Genomic DNA, 21,010 nt, shown 5'->3' with positions numbered 1-21,010 from the left:
ATCAGGAGTCTCCTCCTTTCTCCACATTGTATTCTCTTTAGGCTTCAGGGCGCTAGGGTTACCAGCTAATTAAATGATGTGCTGCAATGGATAACAAGGGCTTGCTAGGCTTACAAACCATTTTTGTTGTCAGTCTGTCTTTCACTGGCGTTGCACTGGCCCTCTGCTTCCTCGTTGTTCTCATATGCCTCAAATGCACGAGGGGGATGGGAATAATGCAGAAGTTACTTTTTCATAATCCTCGTTACTTTTATCACAAGTCTTTTCCCCTGTTCGCCTGTTGCACCGTTTGTGCTTCAGCGACTTTGTTATTCTGAAAAGGTTTCTGGGAGTAACAGCTCTGTTTATAGTATCTAGATTGTATGGGAGCTAGAATTTTCAGAATCTGGTAACTTGGATTCAAGTCGCCCCTTTAACAAGGAATGTGATGAGGATGAATACCATTCGGTCTAATTTGGATTAATGTCAAGTAATCTAAGCACAAAAAGATTGCATCCTGAAAAACGATCGTCAAAAGAGGAGGGAGAGAGATCAGTTGATCTGTCGGGCACCAATTACCACCCAAAGAGAGGGAGGAAGGTCCAGTGTCAGCTTGTGCCCGTGTAAGTTACACGTTAAAAAAAAGGAGGGTGCTGAACTGTTCCTAAAGAAGACTAAACAGACTGGCTTGACCGTAGGTGTGTATGTTACACCTTTGGGCATCCATTATGTTGGACGTGTTTGCCTCACACACCCGGAAGGGTGTCATGCTTCATCATAGGCGTTGCTCCTCGTCGGGGAGGCGGTGCAATCCCCGACGGGCTCACCTCAGAGAGGGGCTCTTTGGCGGAGATCTTTTTGTCCAACAGCCTATTGGTGAAGTGCGGGTATGTGGGTCAGGGCAATCAGTATCCTGAAGGGAAGAGTGATTTAAAATGTAGCAGGGGGTGCCGGGAACCACTTTATTCTGGGGGTCCCCCTACTGCAGTTAAAAAGTGGAGTTAGCTCGCTGGGTGACGGCAGGTTAGGTAGCGTAACCCTGAAAGAGACTAAAAGTGAGGGTTGGTCAACATGTTTCTCGCATGGGTAGTTCCCGCGATTCGTCAGGACCTAGTGAAGGTGAAATTTAAAAAGGGAAGAAAAGAAACCATGCTAGTGTCATGTAACTTGTGTGGTTTACCCCAGGGGATAATCCTATGCCTAAACAATAGAGAAAATAAGGAACATGGTTAAACATATATAACATTCTCTTGTAAAGGTATCAACGGTCACAGCCAAGACAACAACAAAGTGCAGTGAAGTGGCGGTAGTGTGTGGATATTCACACGACCAAAACATGCCAGTGTTGTCGTCGGGTGTAGTGTATGGTGAACACTCTGCCACACATTGTATGTGACTAGTGTGGTGTGGATTAAAACCAGTGTTTAATAAAAAATCGCAGCAGCAATCACAAGGAGAGTATCGTGGCTATAGAGGAGTGGGTGCCAACAGTGGTAGTGGTAAGATGTTGACTCACCTAAAGGTCTTGGACTAATCGCCACCTGAGTATTCGGCGGGTCGGTACAATAGGGTTTTGCCTATAGTAATGGCTGAGGGAGGGGAAGGAATTGTTAGGTTGGGATGGTATAAGTAAAGAACCCCCTAGTAGAGGTTATGTTGACTCCGGCATTAAGTTTTGCCTGGTAGAGGATAGGAGGGAATTGTCTTACCTCAAGTTACCAGTGTCCGTGCGAAGTCACCTACCCATCACCGCCGAGCTCGAATAGGTAAAGACGCTCGGGGGCGTGTACTATTTATAGGTGACCTCGTCATAGGGAGGCGCCATTCGACGCCCACTATGTGGATCAAATGTTATCTGGTGAGGTAATGGCAGCCATTGTTAAGTGGTGGTAAATAAAGTTAAACCATGTAGACCGACTTAGATAGGTCCGTAATATTAAGGGTGCGTGGTGGAGGCAGGAAAGAATCACAGGAATTGGTATAAGGAATGTAATGTGCAGTATCATCAAAGGGTAATGCAGACCAAATGGTAAACGGGACAGACAGTGGCTAGTTTATAGCGAGTGCCAGGGAATATCTTCATTGAGTCCTTGTTTATCTGTGGAGAGCTCGGCGGTGATGGGTAGGTGACTTCGCACGGACACGGGTAACTTGAGGTAAGACAATTCCCTCCTATCCTCTACCAGGCAAAACTTAATGCCGGAGTCAACATAACCTCTACTAGGGGGTTCTTTACTTATACCATCCCAACCTAACAATTCCTTCCCCTCCCTCAGCCATTACTATAGGCAAAACCCTATTGTACCGACCCGCCGAATACTCAGGTGGCGATTAGTCCAAGACCTTTAGGTGAGTCAACATCTTACCACTACCACTGTTGGCACCCACTCCTCTATAGCCACGATACTCTCCTTGTGATTGCTGCTGCGATTTTTTATTAAACACTGGTTTTAATCCACACCACACTAGTCACATACAATGTGTGGCAGAGTGTTCACCATACACTACACCCGACGACAACACTGGCATGTTTTGGTCGTGTGAATATCCACACACTACCGCCACTTCACTGCACTTTGTTGTTGTCTTGGCTGTGACCGTTGATACCTTTACAAGAGAATGTTATATATGTTTAACCATGTTCCTTATTTTCTCTATTGTTTAGGCATAGGATTATCCCCTGGGGTAAACCACACGAGTTACATGACACTAGCATGGTTCCTTTTCTTCCCTTTTTAAATTTCACCTTCAATAGGTCCTGACGAATCGCGGGAACTACCCATGCGAGAAACATGTTGACCAACCCTCACTTTTAGTCTCGTTCAGGGTTACGCTACCTAACCTGCCGTCACCCAGCGAGCTAACTCCACTTTTTAACTGCAGTAGGGGGACCCCCAGAATAAAGTGGTTCCCGGCACCCCCTGCTACATTTTAAATCACTCTTCCCTTCAGGATACTGATTGCCCTGACCCACATACCCGCACTTCACCAATAGGCTGTTGGACAAAAAGATCTCCGCCAAAGAGCCCCTCTCTGAGGTGAGCCCGTCGGGGATTGCACCGCCTCCCCGACGAGGAGCAACGCCTATGATGAAGCATGACACCCTTCCGGGTGTGTGAGGCAAACACGTCCAACATAATGGATGCCCAAAGGTGTAACATACACACCTACGGTCAAGCCAGTCTGTTTATTCTTCTTTAGGAACAGTTCAGCACCCTCCTTTGTTTATCCTGAAAAACGACTCAACTCCAAGCACATTTCACTGGTCAACCGGAAGTAAGAGAAACTTGTGAGTAAATAACAAAATGAGAATTTTAATTTGTGATTTAACATTCTGTATTCGGGGTTTAAGCCTGGATGCCAGAGAAGTGAGCCTGTGAAGGCTTGAACAGGAAGTATTTGCCAGAATCAAAGGTGTCACATACAGCGAAGATAAATAGTATAGAAATACTCACATCTGTCCAATTTGTGCTACAGAATTCCCAAATAGTGGAATTGACGACATCCAGGGGCTGCCCATTGGTCAGATTCAGAAAGCTGAAAATTGTATAAAATGCAGAGAAAGCCTGCAAAAAGTAATATATATTTCAGATTAATACACATGCACATTCAATGAAATAATTTGAAAAGTCAAATAAACCAGCAGATTATCAAGACACAGCACAAGGCAGTGCCAGGCCAGTCTTACCCAAACTGCAAAAGGCAATACTAAGAAGAGATATCAGATTTCAGTACTTATTGAAGTTTTAGCCAATGTAGGGATCAGCTACAAGGCCCAGAGGGCAATTAATGTCTGCATAAGTAATCAATGGTATTTGTCTGGTGTGTCACACAAGCACTAAAATTGACCAGCTGTAGATCAACTGAGTGCAGTACACGGAGAGGATAATAATGCAGTAGGGTGCAGGGGTGGAGTGAAAGAGAGACACGGGTTGATATATCCTACTCTGTGTGATAATGATCCTGCAGGTCCAATACCTCTATCTGAAAGAGGTGCCAAAGGCTCTGCCACTGTAAGCCACTTTCCGCAGTGGCAGAATCTTCTCTATTTGTTTCTTCTTACACATTGTTAAGACTTGCAATCCTTGGTGTGGTTCTCCCCTAACTTTGATGCCTTCAATTCTCCTGTTTTGCTGACTTATTTTTTGCTGGCTTTAGGACTCTGCACACTTTACCACTCCTAACCAGTGCTAACGTGCCTTCTCCTTTAAATATGGTAACCCTGACATACCCACTTAGCACATTTAACTTACTTGTAAATCCCTTGTTAAGTGGTACTTTGTGTACTGAGGGCCTAAAAAATTAAATGCTACTAGTGGGCCAGCAGTACTGATTGTGCCATTCACCTAAGTTGCCCTTTTCAAATACGGCTCAGGCCTGCCATTGAAGCCTAAGTGTGTAGTTTGAACTGCCATTTCAACCTGGCTAAATAAACAATTTTCCACACCCAAACCTTCTTATTTAATGCATATAAGTCACACATAGGTAGGCCTTGAACAGTGAAGAGGGCAGGGTGCAATGTATTTCAAATGTGGGACATGTACTTACCGTTTTACATTTAATAAGCTGTATCATCCAAATAGGAACAGATAACCAGTTCATGTTTGATGTCTTTGGAATTGTAATGAAAAATCCTCTCTTATGGTAAAGTCAGATTCTAAATTAAAATTTTGAAAATGTCGCTTTTGGAAAATTGGCATTTTCCTGCCTTCGCCATATAGACCTTGCTGCCTGTCTATGAATCACATGACTGAGTGCAGTTGGGCAATTTGTATTCCTCCTAGGCAGCCACACAAAATAGAGGGCTTAGGTGTGCCTGGATGGGCCTTCACTGACGGGATGGGAGGGTGGAGCTGGGCACAGCACTACTTACACTTGAATTGACTGTGTCCTGCCTCCATACAAAAGGCAGCATACCCCCTGTAGTGAGTGCCTGCAGCCTGTCTCTGGTCACATGACTGGGTGTAGTTGACAGCTGGCCTTTGTGTATTCTTTCTAGGCAGCCACACACAATAGGGGGCTTAGGTGTGCCAGGATGGACGACAGACACCAGCTCTTCAGTACACTTGGACCTGTATGCACTCTGCCAGGAAGAAAGACTGTTGTGCTACTGAAAGGACTGCCACTCTACTGGAGTGCTGCCCTGCTGGACTACTACCTTGGTGGACTGCTGCCTTGCTGGATTGCTGATCTGTTTCTCTCCTGTCTTAGACAAAGTGATTTGACCTGACCCTGAACCCAGAGTGACTTGAACGGCTTATTCTGCGGGTTCCCTGTTTGGAGCCACAGGGACATAACAGGCTCCGAGCCACTTGAACCACCCACTTGAACCAGCATCTAGATCCAGCTGGAGTGAGCCCTTGACCCTCAAGTGGTGCCACTCAGGAAGGCCTCAATTAAGATTTTGGGCACTTTGCGACCGTGAACGGGCCCATCTGCTCCAAAACCTTGTCACTTGCTCTGCCCTTCAATGAGATGTACTATCAAACCGACTCTTAGTGCTACAGCATCAACTGCCGCAGTGACGGCCAACGCAAAGCACAAGCCCTGACGGCCCACGATGCCAACAGGATCTTCGTGCTACAGCAAAGATTGTCCAATGCCTAGCCGACCCTGTGCACTATTTCCAGGGGCATCCGCGACTCTCTCCCTGTCCCTTCGACTGCAAACGGAACTCTTGGTGCTGGACTGAGAAGGTAACTTTTCAGTGAGACTAACCTGGTCGCTGTATTCATCACGTTCGGCCTGAACTTGTGACTTTCTCACTGTCTCACCAACAAGATTGAGACTGACTGCTCTGTGCCAAGCTACCAAAGGGTTGAGCACAGGTTAATTTGGGGTTTGCTTGTGTCTCACCCTAATAAGGACATTGGTTGCTGCTTGAGTAAGGGTTTCACCCACCCCTAAACTAGTAACCCAATTTCTTACACACATCTTTTTCGAAGTACAGTTCTCTTTATACCACCACACCATCTCCAAAATCAAGAGAACAACTACAACACTGACGTTTTGCTCGGGATTACACTGTGCCACTGAGTATCTCCTATCTATGTTAACCACACCTTTAGCTGCCTCATTTTATTCTCTCCTGATTTCAACCTGGTCTCACCCAAGTTGTGTGCCCTACCTCTTTTGAAGAAAGCACATGATTCATTGTGGGGGAACGTCCACCTCCAAGCCCCCTATGCTTTAGTACTGAAGGATAGTGATAGAAGTTCAGTCGTTATGCTCACTCTAGTTTTTCTCATTTGAGGGGATCACCCAAAGGACTGAGTTATGCTCCCTACTCACTATCGCTCTATCATATAGTAATCTCAATGACTGTGGTGGTCTGTCTGCTTTTCAGCCCTTACTGAAATCATTTGAAACATGTCAATGTATTTTCAATTCCCAATGCTCATTTAGTAAGGTATCTGTAGTGGAAAGAGATGAGGGACTTGAGGCTGTAGGTCCTTTATTAATTTTCCACAAACGCCGGATCTCTCTTTAGGTGGATGGCTTCCAGAAGTAGGGAGACGAAAGGCTAGTTCAGTCTCAATTCTTGTTTCCTTATTTGTCTCTAGCTGTCACATTTTTTGCCATAAGTGACAATGATGGGCGGACACTAGCGAGCCTATGTGAATACTTTATTTTGGTTTACATTCATATCTACATACCTATATACTGTAGCCTACTTCTATGTCAGTTAGTCTCAGCCAATGTTTGGTCTAATTCATCTGGTAGAAGATTTTTCTCTCATTATATACCACCTCCTCCACTTCCTCCACTTCCTTCTTGTTGGTCCAGTGTAGTTTGAACACCAGGATGATTGAACCACCTTTGATTTGTGGATGTCACTCCATCTACATTTACCCAGGAAATAACTGCCAGCCTCAAGGTTACACATTTTTGAATATCATATATTGCATAAAGTTTTAAATTGAGTTTCACTCTAGCAGCATAATTATTGCTGTAAATACCTACTAGCTAGGATGAACACCTATCCAGCTTTGATGGACAAAAGATGCAGATTTAGAACATTCCATTACAAATAACCAGGAGGTATGCACTCATCCAATCACTTCTAGAAACACTGGAATGCAGCAAAAGAGAAAAAATGTCCAGTAACTTTAGAAAGGTGCATAACAGAAAAGCAATGTGCAGTAAGTGGATATCTGTTTTGCCTGCATTGCAGCATGTTCTAAATGCCTACAGAAAAAAGGGCTGGTAAGAACCTTTGTTCCACTGGTTTATGGTCACTAAAGAGAGCAATAGTAAGGAAGGCTGTTCAGTTCAACACATTTTACCCTTAGACCTCTACAATGAAAGGGATGAACATATTCTTACATAAAAGCGACCGTGCACAGGTGGCTGGTAGACTCCATCAAACGTGCAATCCGTCTTCTTCTCGCAGGCTGAGAAGTTGAAGATGCCCCGCAGAGCATCCCTGCACTCTCCAGGATTTCCTGTGCCAGTAACTGTGATGTTCCACGAGGGTGGCTTCGAAGCTGGCGGAGCCACACACGACTTGCTGTACAAAGCAGCCAGGGACACATTTCTCACAAATCCTTTAGGATAGCATGGATTAGTAGAGACATTATTAAATTTCTGGCCCTGTGAAGAGCACAAACAAATGAGTGAAGATGCAATGTTAATAATAAGACACAAATTACTATTATACATTTAGATATGAATCTCCACCCACAAGACCTACAGCGGTTAAAAGAAAATGCCACACATTGATTACTGGGTGTTTAATTCAGTGGTAATTCCCCAGGAGCGGTATTTAAACTACTGTTTTCGCCTCATGAAGAGATAGGTCACTCACTACGTCAATTTGAAAATTAAAGATTTCAGAGACAGAGCACCAATAGTCCATTAGGGCTCCAGGAAAGAATATTTTACATATCATTTAATTAGAATTTTAAACTAGGGTAGGATATTTAGCTCAAATAACAGTCTGTTACTTAATTGCTTTTTAAACTCATCACACTCAAATTAGTTTGAAAAATACACATAAAAGAAAAAAGGCGTTTAATGACACTCTTCTACATAAGTGCATCCAGATTACAGTTCTTTCTCGAAAAAAGCAAAGGAAGACATGAGACCTGCCAAAGGAAATCAGACATTGTTATATCTGTGAGCTGTAAAAAGATTATTTTTGCAACCCAGGCATATTTGTTTCACTCAGGTCAATAACTATATATTTCATACTAGATAAACAAATCACAAGATCTCTGTCTGGTTGGGTAGGCGAATGCCTTATAATGCTTCCTCACGTACTCTTCACCGCATCGCTGCAGCGGTTATTTTTGCACTACGCGGCTTTTTTCCAAAAGCCGCGTTACATGACGAGCTGAGCTCGTCATTCGCACACGACCACCGTGGCTGATGACGAGCTGAGCTCGTCATCAGCATCGAAGGGGTTAACACATCCCAACAATGACTGTGTGTTCATTATAGATAGAGGAACTAATGTTGTCCATAGCTAGTGTGTTCTAAATACAATGTAAACATTGGATGATAGATGAATTGCAATCGTTTTTTCAACTAACTGCGATGGTTGGTGTTATAAAAAAGAGAAGGTGATTTTGTACTTTCAGGTCTTGACTTGTTACGGCCTTATTATAAGGTAAGGATGTTAGATTTAGTAACCCACTCATTGATGTGGTCTCATTCTCTAACATTGACACCGTTTGGGGTCGTTGCGGTCTATGTGAACTGGACCCTTCTCCACATTTCTCAAAATCTGACACCGTTGGTTACATCTAAATCAATTTACTTGCTGTATTGTACCAAGAATATACAAAAAAATCATTTGGGACATTGATGTTCTGATACCCCGATGGCACATAATAGTTTCCCAGTACACAAATGCTGGATGGATGCCTCCATGCCCAGCCCTGCACTCAAAGTTTAAAGAGTGGATATTAAACCTACATTGTCAAAGGGTGTGGAACTGCATTTTTCAAAGGGACTTCACTGTCTTGTAAGGATCTCCAAATTACAAGTGCCCTCTGAAACAGAAATTCCTCTTCAATGCTCAAACATTTTATTTTTTCTTTCAGAAAAGAATAACTATGCATTGATAAGTCTGCCATGTGTTACACCCATGCCTGTGGAAGGCAAATCCAAAGGTAGTTTTGAAATCAAAAAAGTCGATAGGGCTAGGTAAGGAGATGGCCTCGCTTGACAACAATGGAGTCGAACTGGCTAAGCATGGTCTAGCAGGTTAGGTACCAAACCATACATGCAGTGTTGTGCCAGCTACAGCAACAGATTGCTGTGTGATTGTGAGATTTAGCATTACCATGTTCAAAGACACTCACAGCTTGGCCGCTCATTTCCAAAGTGTGGAGTGAGTTTCTTAGAAATCTAAAGACCACGTGAAGCGGATAAGTTCATCTGAATCTGAACTTCCTCTCCCTGTGCACTACAATTAACTGCCTGATCTGCTTTCACTTCAGGAAGATGTAGGGTGAGAAGTCTTGCCAAATTAATTTTGCCATCAAGAAATACAAAGAAATCCATCAAGCTAAGTTCCTTACTAATGATTGGTTTCAGCGGATACGATGTAATTCTAGGTAAACTGTGCACGCCTTCTTCAGCCCCTGCAACCATTTCCAAACACCAATGCCTCTCTCAATGCCAACAGGGTCTGGTTGCTCTTGAGAAAGCCTAACCATGGAACAATATCATCCAACCTTGGCCCAGAACCTGAAGACAACACTCTGTACCTGTGGGATATTAACCCAGTCCTAAGCTGTGTAACCTGCACTACTGCAATATGAGAGCTGCATAATAATATAAGGCATAAATGTGCATCCGGAGCCCTTATAAATGCTGACATCACACTCCTCATCCCAGCAACCACTGCAGCTGATGGTGTGTAGACAGACACATATAACAATGAAGAGTGCACATCTTACCTCAATGATGTTACCGAGATATCTTTCCAGTGCCTCAAATATACCATAGCAGAGGTAGCTGTGGGTGTACACTGTGTAGTTGTAGCCATACAGTCGAAAGAACACACTGGACTCCTTGCTCTTGATAGGGTCACTGGGAATGAAGGTCATTTCAGTGGAGGCTCCTCCCATGTCCATTGCTCCCACAATCTCAGCTGACTTTGGGTGGACCCATTCACCTGCAAAAGAGTACTGCAGCGGGCACAGATAGAGAAGAGGGGCAAAGAAGGAGATGGTCACTGTAGAGCCAATGCTACAGACAGGATCTGTACAGCAATAACCGTTTACTACGTAAAGAACTGACCTTGTGCCACTGCAGGTTTTCTGCAGCAAAGAGTTAGCAGCTACAGTTACACTCACTAGGAACGGTTTTAGGATTATCATGCGCTATAGAAGGATACATATCCATATTTATCTATACACTGCAGTTTGAGAATGTGAATAAAACAATATTATATTTATATATCTCGCGCGCCCGCAATCCACTGCTGATGATGTCACATATTACATCATTCATGGCATGGTCAGTGACATCACTGATGACATCACTGATGACATCTCAAATGACATCACTGATGACATCATCCAGTGTCTGTGTGTTTCTGTAAAGTTAAAATACAATTAAGTTAAAGTTAATAATTTACATATTGAAGAATGAGTGGATGTATGAGTGTCTGGATGAAGGATTTAGTAGGTGCGTGACTGACTGTATAAGTGAGTGATTAAATGTATCTTACTGAATGCATTGGTTAGCGACTAAACTGTCTGAATATGTGCTTCAGTATGTCTGTTGCTGTGTAAGCTGCTGCATGTGTTGATCAGTAGCTATATGAGTGGCTATATGGGTTATTGATTTGTTGTTCAAGTATTTGTATGCGAGGGTGAGTGTGTGTGGGTGGCTGAGAGGTGTGTGACTCTGTCCATATACGCAACTCCAGCAATGCATCCTTTCACATGGGGCCAGCCTCATGTGAAAGGGCTTGCGTCAGTATTACGCCTGCTGTGAGGAAGGAGCAAGATTTTGAGGCAACGGTGTCCTAAAAGTGACGCAGTGAAACCTCATAGATTTCACTGCGTCACTTCTACGACCCTTTCTTGCGTCAATACGCCCCCTTTGCATACATTACACCTGGCGCAGGTATAATGTGGCGGTGGGGTTTACAAAGTGACGCATTTACCTAGATGTGTCACTTTGTAAATATGACTCAACAAGGTGCATTTTTTACACCACTGGTGCATCACAAAAACTGACGCACCGGTGGCGTGAAAGTGACGGATGGCCTCAATAATGATGCCTTCAGTCTTCTACTCATGCGTCATATTTAATGTGTGACGCATTATGTCGCAAGGAGTTACAGATACGTCAGTATTTCTGACGTATCTGTAACTCCTTGCAACATCATCCAGTGTCTGTGTGTTTCTGTAAAGTTAAAATACAATTAAGTTATCAAGACTGATGCAAGCCCTTTCACATGAGGCTGGCCCCATGTGAAAGGATGCATTGCTGGAGTTGCATCACTTTTGTGACACACTCCAGCAATGCATCACTTTTGCGCTTACAGATACGTCAGAAATACTAACGTATCTGTGACTCCTTGCGACATAATGCGACATACATTAAATATGACGCATGAGTAGAAGACTGAAGGCATCATTTATGAGGCCATCCGTCACTTTCACGCCACCGGTGCGTCAGTTTTTGTGATGCACCAGTGGTGTAAAAAATGCACCTTGTTGAGTCATATTTACAAAGTGACACATCTAGGTAAATGCGTCACTTTGTAAACCCCACCGCCACATTATACCTGCGCCAGGTGTAATGTATGCAAAAGGGGTGTATTGACGCAAGAAAGGGTCGTAGAGGTGACGCAGTGAAATCTATGAGATTTCACTGCGTCACTTTTAGGACGCCATTGTGTCAAAATCTTGGGCCTACCTCACAGCAGGCGTAAGACTGATGCAGGCCCTTTCACATGGGACTTTCCCCATGTGAAAGGATGCATTGCTGGAGTTGCAGCATTTTTGTGACACACTGCAGCAATGCATCACTTTTGCGCTTACAGATACGTCTGAAATTCTGACGTATCTGTAAGTACTTGCGACATAATGCGTCATTTATTTAACCACATCAATGCTTAGGCGATTCATCGTCATTGCTGATTTTTCTAAAATCCCATTGTTCATGACGAGCTCAGCTCGTCATGAGTGTATGGAGGTGTACATCATGACGAGCTGAGCTCGTCATGAGCGTCCAAGGGGTTAATATGACGCATGAGTAGAAGATTGAAGGCCTCATTTATGAGGCCATGCGTCACTTTTATGCCACCGGCACGTCACTTTTTGTGACGCACCAGTGCTGTTAAAAATGCACCTTATTGAGTCATATTTACAAAGTCACGCATCTAGGTAGATGCATCACTTTGTAAACCCCTGGGCCACATTATACCTACGTCAGGTGTAATGTATACAAAAGGGGTGTATTGACGCAAGAAAGGGTCGTAGAGGTGACGCAGTGAAATCTAAGAGATATAACTGCGTCACTTTTATGACGCTTGTTGGACAGGCCACATGAAGGGCTCGCTCACCCCCCGCATGACAGAGCCCGAACAGCGGCTCTCCAGGTGCTACCCCCAGAAGCAACCCGCAACCCGTCCCCTACGGGACGCCTGCCCCTGAACATCTCTGTATCCCTGGCCCGGGCCACCGTCAGCACCATTGCCCGGGCCCAGCCGCCATCTTGGACACTACACCACGAGGCCGCGTGGCCTCAGCTCGACCCTAACCCTGGGCCTGGCCAGGCCCCGACATCCCGGCACCACCATCCACCTAGGAGGTGAACGGACCACTTGGCAGGTCAATGGGAGAAAGAAGTGTCGATGGCTCTCCCCCGCCAGGTGCCGATCGCCCCAGCCTCCCGGGGCGCTGGCTCCACCCCCCTGCTGGGTGTCTGGACTCCCTCATCCCGGACCTCCCGACCTCCCAGTGCGAGGGTCCGGACATCAAAGGGCGCCAGACCTATAACTGGGGCAGCTCCAGAGCAGGAAGGCAGTTGTATCCTGGAGTCGAGAGACACCGTGAAGAACTCATCCTTGACGGACTACTGGCGCTGCCGTAGCCCTGCCTTGTGAACTATCGTCCTGCCTGCTGGCGCTGCCGCAACCTTCTGCATCCTTCATCCTCGTCGGGACCTGCTGGAGCTGCCGCGGACCGTTGTAACTACCACCTTCACCGGGACCTGCCGGCGCTGCCGCGGACCGTCGCTACCTACGATCATCTCGGGACCTGCCGGCGCTGCCGCGGCCCGTCCACCTAGAACACCGAGCTCGAGGATTGTGAGCTATCCATCTTATCATCGCATCTACCAGATTGGTAACAAGACTGTCCCGCTACCCCCTTTCCCATCCAAGAGACTAGAATCGAGGGGACCCCTGAGTCCGGACCTCCTTGTACCATTCTATCGTACTTCAAGATTGCTTATAAAGAACGTTAAACCTTATCTTTGTGTGGTGTACATCTGTGGGGGGGAAGTTACTCGTCTGTACGATCGCTGGAGACGGCTCTCCCCGGAGACCTCTCCCCTTGTCCTCGGCCGACCCTCCAGGTCCGTCTAACATTGGTGGCCAGCGGCGCGATCCGAATCAACGCGTAATCGTACAGAGAGTAGCTCACCCCACGACTAAACCACAATGACAACCAAAGAGAGCGGATCCACCGAGAAATTCCAGATAGAGAAATTGGAAGAGTACAGCCATCGTGAGTTGAAACAATTTTGCATTGAACTAGGCATTGCTACCACCGGTCTGAGCACTAAAGACGATTTCAAGCACGCCATTGAGTCTTGGACAGAAACCGGGGCCGTCAGACCCCCGGACCAAAACATTGCAGCATCAGAAAGGAACCCCACGGCTCCCGAGGAGCGAAGCACGGGTCTCTCGCAGGAAGAGATCCAAGAGAGAGAAAGAAGCAGACTACATGAGTTAGAAATGGCACGGATCAAAATGGACGGTGAACTAAAATTAGCCGAACAAAAACTGAACCTAGAACATCTGCGGCTCCGAGAAGAAAGGGAAGAAAAACAGAGGCAAAGAGAACTCGAAGAAAAGAGACTAGCGTACGAACACGAGCGCAAACTGGCAGAATTAGACCTACGGAAGCAAAACAAAGATCTGGGGGTGCCCGAGCAACCACACACCCCAGGAGCGACAGAAAAAAAGGTCCACATCCCCAAGGATGTCGTACGAGAATATTTCCGAGACGACGACATCCAACAGTGGTTCAAGGTCTACGAGATCGCCATGACCTCCCACCGGATCGACCGAAGTGACTGGGGAGCCGGTCTATGGGGGAGGTTCGTCAATGAAGGCCGCGATGCCCTGTTACAGCTCCCCAACCATCTGATGACATCCTATGACCACATGAAGGCTGCCCTCCTCACTCGATATGGGCTCACACCCGAAATGTACCGCCAGAGGTTCCGAGACTGCACCCGGATCCCGGGTACAACTTGGGTGGAATATGTAAACTATTTCAGCCGAGCCTTCGAGGGTTGGATCAAGGGGAGCCACGTAACGACCTACGAGCAACTTTTAAATCTCATGGTGTGGGAGCACCTCTCCAACAACTGCTTCGTCGAGCTCAGGCAGCACCTCCTCAACAGTAAATTGACTGATCCACGGCAGCTCGCCGCCGAGGCTGACCGATGGGAGAGCACCCGAGTAGGCCGGAGTGGGCCACACGAACAGAACAGGAACAACCAAGGTCAGCACCGTCCCTGAGGAGGAGGAGGAGGCCAGGGACGGGGAAGAGACACCGCCCCGGCCGCTCCCGCTACCAGCACCCCGCCCCCGGCCAGCCGGGGCAACCCCCCGATGCGCCCGGGGTTCCGAGCCAATGTCACGTGTCACCGATGCCAGCGAGTCGGCCACTACGCCAATGACCCGAACTGTCCACAGAACCAGACTCCGAGGCCCCGCCAGGTAGCTGCCGCCGCCCTGGGGGGAGAGCAAATCTCCGAAGAACAGGAAGAATGCGAACAAGAACAACACGAATGGGAACCGGCCGCCATGGTGCTAGCGTGCCTAGGGGGAAGAGACATGGTCCCGCGGGCTCCCCTACCCGCCAACACCAGAAAATACAGTCAGTGGGTGAACATTAATGGGCGCAGGGCCGAAGCACTACGTGACACGGGGGCCAGTGTGACGGCCGTCCGCTGTCACCTGGTGACCCCGGAACAGATCCTGCCGAACATCCTCTGCCCCGTCCGTTCAGCCGACAATTCAGAGAGTCTGTGTCGGATGGCCTGCGTCCCCTTCGAATGGGGAGGAGTCTCCGGCATGTTGAAGGTGACGGTCCGAGATGATGCCCCCGTGGACTGTCTCCTGGGGAATGATCTTGAGAGTTCCCCGTGGGCCGCCGTGGAAAGAAGGGAGCACCTGGGGATGCTGGGCCTCCCGGACTGGGCATGTGTAACCACTCGGTCCATGGCCGCCCGGGCCATCTCCCAACCTGAAGAACCAGAATGGCCAGCACCTCCTCCCCCGGTCACTCCAGTGGAGGACACCGACCTCACCAACCCCCCTGAGCAAACCCCCGAAGGGCTCGCTCAGCTCCAGGACCTTCCCGACCTGGCTCAGTGGCGTCAAGAAGGGGGACCCACCCAGGAACAGTTCCGTCAAGAGCAGAAGACCTGTCCCTACCTCGAGGGACTACGACAGCAAGCCCTCGCCCAGAGCGCGGGAGACACCGCCGGAGCCCATTGGATCTATTGGGACAACGACCTGTTGTATAGTAAACAAAGAATCGCGGAGTTAGGGGCCAGTCGAGTGTTGGTGGTGCCCCTCCGTTTTAGAGACTTCTTGTTGAATTTGGCCCACGATGTCCCTCTGGCGGGACACCTGGGACAGGACAAAACCTACAGTCGCCTGGTGACCCACTTTTTCTGGCCTAAGATGAGAAACGACGTCCTCAACCACTGCCGGTCCTGCCCCACGTGCCAGGCCAGCGGGAAGAGCGGCCGCAAACTCAAAGCACCTCTGCAACCGTTCCCAGTTGTCACCACCCCGTTCGAGAGGGTGGGAATAGACATTGTGGGGCCCCTGGACCCCCGAACAGCACAAGGACATCGATTCATCCTAGTACTGGTGGACCACGCCACCCGCTACCCCGAGGCTGTTCCCCTGTGAACTGTAACAGCCCCGGTGGTCGGCCGGGCCTTAATGGGGATCTTCTCCCGGGTGGGCTTCCCCCGAGAAGTCGTCAGCGACAGAGGCACAAACTTTATTTCAAAATATATGAAATCCCTCTGGCAACAGTGCGGGGTCACCTACCGATTCACGACCCCCTATCACCCTCAAGGAAACGGACTAGTCGAGCGGTTCAACCGCACGCTCAAGGGAATGATCGGGGGGTTGGAAGAGCCCCTCCGTCGCCAGTGGGATGTGCTACTCCCGTGCCTCCTCTTCGCCTATCGAGAAGTCCCCCAGAAGTCCCTCGGCTTCAGTCCTTTCGAACTCTTGTACGGACACCCTGTTCGAGGGCCCCTCAGCCTAGTCAAAGAAGGTTGGGAGATGGCCCCCCTGAAGACCCCTCCAGACGTCTTCAAGTACCTCCTGACCCTACGCAATCAGACCAGACGATTCAGAGAAATGGCAAAAGCGAATCTTGAGGCCATTCAGGAGGACATAAAGCGTTGGTACGATCAGAATGCCTCCTCCATCGAATTCGAACCTGGCCAACAAGTGTGGGTGATGTCCCCCACCGAACCATGTGCCTTGCAGGACAAGTGGACAGGGCCCTTCAAAGTGGTCGAGCGCAAGAGCCCCGTCACCTATCTCATCAATATGGAATCTCCCCGGAACCCCCTCCGGGTCCTCCACGCCAACAGACTCAAACCCCACTTTGTGCGCTCGGAGTTCAGCCTCCTGATGGCTACGGACAGTGGGGCGGAAGAAGACTCCGAGCCTCTCCCTGATCTCCTAAAGACCCGTGAAAAAGATGGATCCGTAGACGGGGTCCGCCTCTCAGATGCCCTCACCCCGGAACAGCGCCAAGACTGCCGGGATCTCCTGCTGCGATTTGCGACCCTGTTTTCCCTCACCCCCGGGGTCACCCCCTGGTGCTTGCACGACGTGGACACTGGGGACAGTCCCCCTATCAGACATCGGGCGTACCGCGTACCAGATCGGGTACGTGCCTGCATCCAAGAGGAAGTGTCAAAGATGCTCACGCTCGGGGTCATCGAGCCCTCGGACAGCCCCTGGGCCAGCCCAGTCGTGCTGGTCCCCAAAGCTGCTGCCCCCGGCACCACTCCTGAGCTCCGATTCTGCGTCGACTATCGGGGCCTGAACGCTGTCACCAGAACCGACGCTCATCCCATCCCCCGAGCAGATGAACTGATCGACCGCATGGGGGCTGCCCGCTACCTCAGCATCTTCGACCTGACAGCGGGCTACTGGCAGATCGGTCTCACCCCCCGGGCCCAAGAACGATCCGCCTTTTCCACCCCCGATGGCCACTACCACTTCAAAGTCATGCCATTCGGCATGAAGAACGCTCCAGCTACTTTTCAGCGACTAGTGAACCAGGTATTGGCGGGACTCGAGGAGTTCAGCGCCGCCTACCTGGACGATATCGCTGTGTACAGCCGCCACTGGTCAGACCACCTCCGCCACCTCCGAGAGGTCCTGCAGGCCCTCCAACAGGCCGGCCTCACAATCAAGGCCAGCAAGTGCCAAATTGGTCAGGGGTCCGTGACCTATCTCGGACACCAAGTGGGAAGCGGTCTGGTGGCCCCTCTTCAACTCAAGATCGCTGCCATCCAGTCCTGGCAGCCTCCAGTCACGCAGACCGAGGTCCGAGCCTTCTTGGGGCTCACCGGCTACTACCGGCGGTTTGTGAGGGACTATGGCAGCATTGTGGGGCCCCTCACAGAACTCACATCCAAGAACCACCCGAAGGAGGTCAACTGGACTCCAGACTGTCAAGCGGCCTTCGAGAAGCTGAAGGCCGCCATGTGCACTGCCCCTGTGCTCCAGGCCCCCGACTACAGCCGGGAATTCATTGTACAAACAGATGCCTCCGACCATGGCATCGGGGCGGTCCTCTCCTAGTTGAACCCCGAAGGACTTGACCAGCCAGTGGCATTCATCAGCAGACGCCTACTGGCCCGAGAACAGCGCTGAAGCACCATCGAGAGGGAGGCCTTCGCAGTAGTGTGGGCCCTCAAGAAGCTCCGGCCCTATCTCTTCGGTACCCACTTCCGGGTGCAAACAGATCATCGGCCCCTGCAGTGGCTAATGCAGATGCGGGGGGAAAATCCCAAACTATTGCGTTGGTCCATCTCCCTGCAGGGGATGGACTTCACTGTGGAACACCGCCCTGGCCAAGACCACGCCAACGCGGATGGCCTGTCACGCTTTTTGCGCCTCGACGAGGAGAGTCCGCAAGAGGATGGGTGACTCTCCCCGCCTTCAGCTGGGGGGGACGCATGTTGGACAGGCCACATGAAGGGCTCGCTCCCCCCCGCATGACAGAGCCCGAACAGCGGCTCTCCAGGTGCTACCCCCAGAAGCAACCCGCAACCCGTCCCCTACGGGACGCCTGCCCCCGAACATCTCTGTATCCCTGGCCCGGGCCACCGTCAGCACCATTGCCCGGGCCCAGCCGCCATCTTGGACACTACACCACGAGGCCGCGTGGCCTCAGCTCGACCCTAACCCTGGGCCTGGCCAGGCCCCGACATCCCGGCACCACCATCCACCCAGGAGGTGAACGGACCACTTGGCAGGTCAATGGGAGAAAGAAGTGTCGATGGCTCTCCCCCGCCAGGTGCCGATTGCCCCAGCCTCCCCGGGCGCTGGCTCCACCCCCCTGCTGGGTGTCTGGACTCCCTCATCCCGGACCTCCCGACCTCCCAGTGCGAGGGTCCGGACATCAAAGGGCGCCAGACCTATAACTGGGGCAGCTCCAGAGCAGGAAGGCAGTTCTATCCTGGAGTCAAGAGACACCGTGAAGAACTCATCCTTGACGGACTACTGGCGCTGCCGTAGCCCTGCCTTGTGAACTATCGTCCTGCCTGCTGGCGCTGCCGCAACCTTCTGCATCCTTCATCCTCGTCGGGACCTGCTGGCGCTGCCGCGGACCGTTGTAACTACCACCTTCACCGGGACCTGCCGGCGCTGCCGCGGACCGTCGCTACCTACGATCATCTCGGGACCTGCCGGTGCTGTCGCGGCCCGTCCACCTAGAACACCGAGCTTGAGGATTGTGAGCTATCCATCTTATCATCGCATCTACCAGATTGGTAACAAGACTGTCCCGCTACCCCCTTTCCCATCCAAGAGACTAGAATCGAGGGGACCCCTGAGTCCGGACCTCCTTGTACCATTCTATCGTACTTCAAGATTGCTTATAAAGAACGTTAAACCTTATCTTTGTGTGGTGTACATCTGTGGGGGGGAAGTTACTCGTCTGTACGATCGCTGGAGACGGCTCTCCCCGGAGACCTCTCCCCTTGTCCTCGGCCGACCCTCCAGGTCCGTCTAACAACGCTGTTGCGTCCAAATCTTGCCCCTGTTTCACAGCAGGCGTAAGACTGATGCAGGCCCTTTCACATGGGCCTGGCCCCATGTGAAAGGATGCATTGCTGGAGTCGTATCATTTTTTTGTCACACTCCAGCAATGCATCACTTTCCTCTAAACACTCAACATTTTTTATTTCTCTATTTTTTTTTACACTCTTTTTCCCCGTGGTGCACTCAGGGTGCGCGTACCGGAGAGCGTACCGGGGAGCGCCGCCAGCGATCACCCCGCAAAAATGTAAAAAAAAAAAAAATGTTTTTTAGCCCTTCATGGTCCTTATAGGCCCCCCTCAGAAAACCTAGGAGGTCAAGGGGTGTCTACTCTGCCCCCTTTCAATTATATCGCCCTTTCTTTTTTCACCTCTTGTGTCTCGATTCTACCGAGACACAAGATGGCGGACTCTCCGGACTGTTTAGAATGTTGACAGACACCCGACAGCCAATCAGCTTTTGCTCTCGCACTCCCGTAGCGCGCCGGGTGCGCTCCCTGGTACGCGCACCGGGGAGCGCCGGCAGCGCGCCTATAGATATATATGTGTTTTTTAACTTAATTTTTATAAAAACCACTGGAGCAATTTTCAATAGCAAAGACACATCTGCGTACCAGTCCCTATAATTTTGCCAAGTTTGGCGTAATTCCGTTCAGCGGTTCGGGCTGTAGACTTGTCAGACCGTCCTATGGAAATTAACATGGAGAAAACACGTTTTGGGACCCCCCTTTTTTCTCAGCCCCCACTTCATGAATCCCCCCGAAACTTGCAGGGAAGGAGCGGAGCGCAGCGAGACCATTTTAAGAAAATTACAGGCAGATCCCTCAATCGGCGCCAAAGTTATTCCCAATAGAATGTTTGTAATTTCCTATGGTAGCCAATCCTAACTATAACTACCTACTGGCGACTGCCAGTAGGTAATATATATATATATATATATATATATATATATATATGTATATATATATGTATATATATATATATATATATATGTATATATATATATATATATATATATATATATATATATATATATATATATATATATATATATATATATATACACACATACATACATACATACATACATACATATACATACACCTCCTATGTGTTGCCCGATGCACGGCAACTACAGTTCCCAGAATGCCACATTCCGTGTCGTAAGGCGTTGCGGTGGCGAAGCGGTCTTTCAGAATCCAACCCCCAGGTTCCTCAGTGCGCCAAATCAAGCTCTCTCCTCCAGTCCCTGACCACAGCAACCTCCAAGTCTCTGGAAAGCCATCGGCGGTGAAAAAGCAGGGAATACGCTTGTCCAACGTGTATTCAATGACTACCACCCCGCCCCATATTTTTCCGAACCTGGAGGTGGACCAGGGATATCCGGGTGAATGGAGACAAAAAGTTCCGCTGAAGCAGGTACCACTAACCCCAGGCCGACTTGATGCTGCAGGGGCCTCTCGCGTGGTACTGGAAAACCACGCAACAATGTCCACAAACTTCTCCCCAAGGAAGA

At 49.2% G+C, this 21,010-nt stretch overlaps 1 protein-coding gene across 2 annotated transcripts in view; it reads right to left on the bottom strand.

Annotated features, from left to right (window-relative positions):
- The window catches only part of LOC147710516 (ectonucleoside triphosphate diphosphohydrolase 8-like), a 615,095-nt gene that overhangs the window by 490,335 nt on the left and 103,750 nt on the right, over nucleotides 1-21,010 (bottom strand). For both annotated transcript variants that reach the window (XR_015295864.1, XM_086921187.1), the window contains exons 6-8: nucleotides 9,888-10,118; nucleotides 7,306-7,572; nucleotides 3,435-3,545 (exon numbers count right to left, since the gene is read on the bottom strand). Coding sequence is in view for 1 of the 2 variants with exons in the window: in XM_086921187.1 (XP_086777313.1) it covers nucleotides 3,435-3,545; nucleotides 7,306-7,572; nucleotides 9,888-10,118 (609 nt within the window). In the remaining variant the exon portion in view is untranslated. The remainder of the gene's footprint in view (nucleotides 1-3,434; nucleotides 3,546-7,305; nucleotides 7,573-9,887; nucleotides 10,119-21,010) is intronic.

The sequence above is a fragment of the Lissotriton vulgaris genome, chromosome 5 (genome assembly GCF_964263255.1).
Source record: "Lissotriton vulgaris chromosome 5, aLisVul1.2, whole genome shotgun sequence".
Lineage (NCBI taxonomy): Eukaryota > Metazoa > Chordata > Amphibia > Caudata > Salamandridae > Lissotriton > Lissotriton vulgaris.
Note: the sequence above shows the minus strand (reverse complement) of the source record. Positions and strands in the feature narration are given on the sequence as shown.